The sequence below is a fragment of the Glandiceps talaboti genome, chromosome 1 (assembly GCF_964340395.1).
Source record: "Glandiceps talaboti chromosome 1, keGlaTala1.1, whole genome shotgun sequence".
In the NCBI taxonomy this organism is placed as follows: Eukaryota; Metazoa; Hemichordata; class Enteropneusta; family Spengelidae; genus Glandiceps; species Glandiceps talaboti.
In genome coordinates, this window is record NC_135549.1 from 1,003,360 (window position 1) to 1,010,795 (window position 7,436).

The 7,436-nt window shown below is 36.6% G+C and overlaps 1 protein-coding gene across 6 annotated transcripts in view; it reads left to right on the forward strand.

Moving 5' to 3' along the window:
• LOC144439120 (uncharacterized) overlaps nt 1-5,449 on the forward strand; it is a 44,334-nt gene extending 38,885 nt beyond the window's left edge. For 5 of the 6 annotated variants that reach the window (XM_078128397.1, XM_078128389.1, XM_078128402.1 and 2 more), the window contains exons 6-7: nt 1,267-1,470; nt 4,143-5,449. In XM_078128397.1, coding sequence (XP_077984523.1) covers nt 1,267-1,470; nt 4,143-4,667 — 729 coding nt within the window. In that variant the 3' untranslated portion in view covers nt 4,668-5,449. The remainder of the gene's footprint in view (nt 1-1,266; nt 1,471-4,142) is intronic. The other variant, XM_078128424.1, reaches the window with a different exon arrangement.
• The last annotated feature ends 1,987 nt before the right edge of the window (nt 5,450-7,436 follow it).

A 7,436-nucleotide genomic window follows, 5' to 3' on the forward strand; every position in this document is an offset into this window, starting at 1 on the left:
ATATTGATTACGTGCGTCTCACATAAAATGCTAATCTTATTCGACTTTTGATCTTCTATTTTGGGTGCGAACTTTCCTATACATGCGTCACTATTCATATCATGACTTCAAATATCTCGCATCCAAATATCACATGGTACACCGCCAATTGTTTCAAAGCACATGCATAACACTTATAGTGTCTTCCCATAGGACACATGTACGCCTTTTGGGATCACAGCTATGATGAATACATAATACGTACGTCTGTATGTGTCTACATGGTGGTATAATGCCGGATGATAGAGTAGAGTAGAGTATATTTATTTGACATGAAATAATGTAAGAAATACATTATCTATAGTCAAAAACATACAAAAAAAAAACAAACAAAGATAGTAGATAATTATATATATAAATAAAACACTTAACTACAGTATTGAATACAAAGATAGTACGTGTAAAACACAAGATCATGAAAACGGTGGGAAGACGAATGCGTAACACCACCTTGTCTTACTGTAATATTCCAAGGATATGTATTCATCATACACCCACGTATGTGTTCCCAATCGTGCTAATAGATGCATATTTGCCTTAAAAGATGCTGTTTTAGTAGACATTTATATTTATGGACACGTACATGCTCTTAGAATGGAGAAGGACATCAATCTCCTTCTCCAATGGAGAGTTTACATAGTACACAATACTGGTGATTACCAATATTGAGAGACCAACTACTGCCCGAATTCTGGTCAAACTGTTTACCCAGAACTCTAAAGCAACCCTGGGTTTATGATGTCTATCGAGAGTCAGTAACAATGAAACTGGAAGTTGAACTTCCAGCTTGAACTATACTGGCACTCACTTTTTATATCTCAAAACACACAAAACCAATTTACAATAATTGAATCTTCAATTATTCAGAATTAACTTTGTTATTACGTTTGCCCCCTCCCCCGTACACGGTTATTTACAAGGTACTTTAATCTCTCATTTTACGTACAATCGCTGAAGGTAAATAGTTTCAAAATACGTCATAGTGTATTAATAAAGTCGGATGTTAAATCCATATCTTTATCGGCCATTAAAATTGTTCACAGTAATTTACAACTCTACATCTAGGAACATAATTGAAATATGATATATAAGAATTTGATACTGTTTAGGACTGTCAGCCGAAGAGTATGTTGTACCTTGAAATCCGACCAAAGACCAATTTTCATATCCGTAATACGCTGTTACTTATAGAAAATTCCTATGGTTTTGTGTAAATTGGTTTGCCAGACATGGGAAACGGGATCGGAAAGGAATTCAAGACGAAGCTACCCTTGGTCCAGTAAACGCAGGAGCCGGGAAGACTCGGGAGGTGAACCGAATTGTATAGTGCCTGGTAGATACTTCGGAGGTTTTAACACGCCTTCCATTACAGTGACGTCTGCATCCCCGGAACCTCCACCAATAGCGCTAGATGGGGAAGTTAAAGTTGAAGTGAGTTTTGTTTGTCTAAAATGAAAGAAATTAACACCCTCCAAAACGAAAGGAATTTTAACATAACCAAAAAGATACTAATATATATATATATATATATATATATATATATATATATATATATATATATATATATATATATATATATATATATATATTTGAAGCAAGCAGCGTCACCATGGAAACTTCAACTTCGATGAATAGCTCTTACATTTTCCAAAGTGATGGTAAATTAGCTACTATAAACCACAACGTAGACATTTTAAGAAATATATATATTGTCGCTGTACGTTTCGATGATAGGTGGCGCTGTTATTAAATCAGTTGTGGAATTTTGGCTGGCGTCTGCTCAGACAACTAAATATATTGGTCTGAGATGTGTGTTATTGATGAGAGCGAGGAAAACGACATCGTTCTAGTAACGATTAACAGACGATGTAACAAATGATCGGCGTTGACAGGAGAGTTCGTTATATTATTAATGATAAACATGTGACCTATGACCTACCTCCAAGATTGATCGATGCTATTGGACATTTGCATTTGTCTGTACATCCCACGTGATCAAACATGAAAAGACTAAACATTCTGCCTTTGACAACGCTTTCCTTCATACCTTATCAAAGCCGAAGTGAAGGAGTTGTTTAACGACTGATTTATATATTATTTGGTTTACAGGGGATTGTGTAAAACGTGAATGTAAGGTGTGTGAATCTTCAAAGTTTGTTTATATATATGTAGCCATATGGATGAGGATATGGTATTTATTTTGGATTTTGAATTTATAAAACAATTTCATCATGGCTTCCTACTTGAAAAATCAATGTGAAACAACGTTGACAAAGTCTCTTTTCGTCACTCAATGCACTGCGAAAGGCTAATAAATGTGTACAAAGTTATTGTAGGACTTGGCTTGGCATTTGTTGTTTCACATTGATTTATCAAGTAGGAAGCCATGATAAAATAGTTTCATAAATCAAAACTAAATACCAAATCCTCATCCATATGGCCACTTTGACTAAGAGTGGTGTGATACTAACTAAAATCTGATGTTACTGATTACAGTAAATTCTATAAAGGTTGTATGAGCTATGAATTGTATGTCGGTGATTTCTACATAAAAAAACGTGTGGGTTCTAAATTGACAAGTATATATTATCAAGTACTGGTATAGCGTGGCTTGTATAAAACTGAAGTATGGCAGTCGTGTGAGTACAAATAACTCACGACCCACGTCACTGCGTGCCACACTCCTTTATAACTTCCTTCCAGGTGCACGTTATCATGTTGATGATGTGTATAAAGATGTGAATAGATTTTGCTAGTCGTGTGAAAAAAGTCACGATGTTGACTAATTGCAGGGATCTTTGATAAACTAAAGAATCCGAATCGTATGGGCTATAATTTACATGGATAAGCTGAATGGTTTTCATATAAAGTGGATTATATAATATCTAACTAGTGTGAAAACTAATCTGTATATCACATTGACTACATGTATTTATAGTGGGTTGAAATCTTATATTTAAAGTAAAACGGGACACGTTTGGAGTTGAATTCGTCAGCCTGTAGACTGGAGAAAGGCAGTGATACAAGATTAAACGTAATATCAGGGTTTGCAATACAATGTAAATCATAGAATTGATATTGCACGCTAATTGAAAGTGCTGATAGACCAATATACAGGGGAAAATCCTCTTTTACAGCACCGTCTAAGACGCAATACAGCCTCTTTTACGGCACCGTAAGGCGCAATACTGGCTCTTTTACGGCACCATCCAAGACGCAATATAGCCTCTTTTACGGCACCATCCAAGACGCGGCACCGCATATTTCGTTGCTTCAGCAGAAATATGTGTTCTGACTTTGCGAGAATGAGGGAAAACCTGTTGTTTAAGTATATCTCGTCAACAGTATCGGTATAATAATCATGTTCTAAGCTTCGAACTGTTTATTGTATAGTTCACCAGCGTGCCATGAATTTATCATTTATATTTTAGCGGGTGGAAGTGTTCCCGTCAATGTGTCTATTTCGATCTGGCAATAGTTGTTGTGATCGCATAATTGACACGTCATATGTATATTTCTGACATTTTGTCATTATTTGACATTTATGTTAAGGCCAACAGTGAGAGTTATATACATGTAGTTGATGTTGGACAACATTTTCATCACATGTCTAGGTATCGTATTTCATGTATTATAGAAAAATAGAAAAAGTTTATTTCGTATTTAAGGCCACCAGCCCACAATAACTCAGTATTGCAAACAAAGTAGGAAGTCTGACTGCACACTTGCATGGAAGAACAAGTAGAGATTAAATCAAATATTTCTTGTGAATTGAAATTATGGTTTTCTCTGCGTCTGGATGCCTCGTAACTATCATTATCATTAGCGATGCACTGTAGTGGTTTGATGGCTACCACATTCCTATAGATAAATATAAGACCATATCATCATTTTAATAATCTAATTGTCATGCATTTGTTTATACTCACATATTGACTAACTATCCAAAGTATACTGTGTTTCATTTTGAAAGTTCATTTTCTACTTCTCATGATTTACTAACGTAGTCTAAAACATTTAGGCTTACATCGCAAACTTGATTAACACTGCCTACAGTATTATTTCTTTTCATTATTATCATTTTTAAACTTTTCTTATTCCAGCCCACAGCCAATGGATTTCCTGGATCATCAATTCGGATATGCAAATCAGCGCCGACCATTGCAGTAACCTCGTTCCACGGAAATAATTCCTGCACAAGTAGTGATGCAGATGATGACAATCTTACTAGCGATAATCTGAGTGAAGACTCAGTGATAAAGCTTGACTTCAAACCCAACAAACGGTATCTGACTGTAGGTGACCCATATAATTATATTCCTCTTGATGTGCATGAGGAGGAAGTTATCGAAGACGGTCCACGGAAAGCTGTCGGTAATTGTGAAATGCAAGTTGAAAATGAAGCAAAGAACGAAACTGGTGCTACAAATAATATTGGCAGACTGAGCGTTTCTGGTAATAGGCTGTCGCCTGCTTCTGCAGTGCCTGGATTACAGGTACCCGGATTACAAGTACCCGGATTACAGGTGCCGGGATTGCAAGTACCCGGATTACAAGTGCCAGGGGTGCAAGTACCCGGATTACGACTACAACTGGAGATTGATGAGAGCCAATGTCTTAAAAGGTGATATGGGCTCAACTTAGAGACCCTATCGTTAAATTCTTTAAGGATATACGTGCCATGAAGAACTCCAGTGCTTCCAGAGTTTGCTTACTTCATTCTTTAATGGATGCATGTCACATGACTTTATCTGAACTCATAAACTCGAGACGGGTCAGTTTGAAAAGCTTATATTCCTTCGAGTTTACACATATAGTACCTACCGTACTGTTTACGAGGGGTGTAATGACTTCTTAGTTTCAGATATTTAAGAAATGATAAACAAAGACCTTTTTACATGATTCGTTTATCTTTAGTCCGTCCTGATGAGATTGTTATGAAACTGAGAAAATGACCTCGAAGATAAAAAGAAAATTGCACTGATGTTTACAATGTAAAACAATTTGAAAAGTAATATTAAGAATGATCTCTTTATGACGGCCAGTATGCATTTACTCTTACTGTACGCAGATTTGACTGTAGATGATTTCAACGTAATGCCGCCATGTTTAGTGCACCCCTTGCACACAGATACCTATAGCAATAAAACTGCTAAATCCGAAACAATAAACACGAAGAACGATTCAGTCGTTTTCGTTTTATAGTGACTCAAAATCTCAGTCCACGTATAGTGGTATGAGGTCAAAGTTGAAACCAGTATAGTTAAGGTTTGTCAAGGAGCAAACCATTACGTTCGGGTAATATTGATATGCATTTTAATCTATGTATGGAGACTACGTCAACTCCATCCATGCAATTACAAATTATTGAGATTTATTTATCACTCTAAGTGTAAACATATGTAATAAACCTTGCTACTAACTTTAACAAGCTCTATTCGCCATTGTGTACTGTTATTAAGGTGGGTATAGTACAAATAATTACAAAATGTACGCCAATGTACATTTGTATGTATGTATGTATGTATGTATGTATGTATGTATGTATTTATGTATGTATGTATGTATGTATGTATGTATGTATGTATGTATGTATGTATGTATGTATGTATGTCTGTCTGTCTGTCTGTCTGTCTGTCTGTCTGTCTGTATGTATGTATGTATGTATGTATGTATGTATGTATGTATGTATGTATGTATGCATGCGTGCGTACATGCTTCGGAATCGATTTCTATGCCTACAAATTTCATCATTTAACCAAACGTATATAAATCGTGACAATGCTTGTTGTGTGATCCTTTATATCTGAGAAATGAATATGATGAACTTGCAAGGGCGCCCTCTAATTTTTGCTTGAGTTAGCTTCACGGTAAGTACACAGGCAATTTCAATTGAATGTGTTTCAGCCTGATTAAAATGCAGTAATTGCAGATTTAGTTTTTGACCTTGTACGTGGTTTTTTATCACAACTGAACTGATAAGGTTCAGTAGTGCTATATGCATGGTGCGGTGTCTATCCGTGTCTGTCTGTGTGTGTGTGTGTGTGTGTGTGTGTGTGTGTGTGTGTGTGTGTGTGTGTGTCTGAGCGACTTAAACTCAAAAACTGCCCTACCGATTGCCTTGTAATTTGGTGGTAACATTATTTTTGGTGGTTACGAAATAGTTGGACTGAAATTTAATGGGGATGCATCTGGGTATGTGTAAATGAAGGTGTACCCACAACAGTTACACACAAATTAAGTCTAAAAATCTCAATTTGGTGGGGTTGAAACTTGGTGGGATGTTTCTGGAGGTATTATTCTGCAGTTATTCAAAACATTTTGACGCAAGTGGCCCTAGCAACCATGACCACTTCCTTAGCAACAGTGAAATGGTGATGCCCACACTAACGGCTAAATGATGGTATATATTGCAAAGATGAAAACTGCAAATTAATAAAGATTCCATAAATGTATGCAAATATGCCTAGCAACAAGACCACGCCCATAGCAAGAGCCAATTACAGTTGTGCTACAACGCCATCGGCGGTATTTTTTTTTGCTTACTAGTTTTCCAGGTTTGCACTTAAAGCTGCACTAGTTGAACTGGAACGTTTTTTCTTTAAATGCTTCGTGTTAATAGGCACAATAACTTAGTCATAATATCGTACACACTTTGAACAGTATTTCATTACCTGTGGGTAAACGTATTTTTATAGCTAGATACACAATAAATAGATTTTTGGGTCCTAGGCCAGTATAGTTTAAAACAACTGAATAACCACATCAAAAAATCTAAATCCTCACACCATAGAAAGTGTGTGAAAGACTATTTTGACTGGACATAAAACACACCTGTGTGGTCTCGAATTGGCCAATCGGTTTGAAGATGTGTTCACAAATTAGCAAGTCAATGTGAGCAACAGGCCAGTGATTGGCCAATTCATTTCAACCACCAGACACTTGTGGAACACGAGTTTCCATCAATTTTCTAATTATGAGCTTTGGGTTGGATGGGAGCACATGTTGTCACTGTACGTTGAGGGGCGTTTTAAAAGATATTAATCTAGTTGGCTTCTCCATGATTTCAGGACACACTGGTGAGTAAAATTGAATTCCTGTTACCTCTAACTTTTTATGTGGCCATTTTGAAAATGTTTGTTGTCGTCAGCAAGACTTCAAATCGGCTCTGTGTGCCTCAAAATCCTACGTGATTTCACTGACCTTTGGGTTATCACGATCGCCACTCTAAATCTGAGTGTTAGCCACGGTCTGTACTAATTGGACATTCTACGTAATTTCACTGACCTTTGGGTTATCACGATCGCCACTCTAAGTCTGAGTGTTAGCCACGGTCTGTACTAATTGGACATTCTACGTGATTTCACTGACCTTTGGGTTATCACGATCGCCACTCT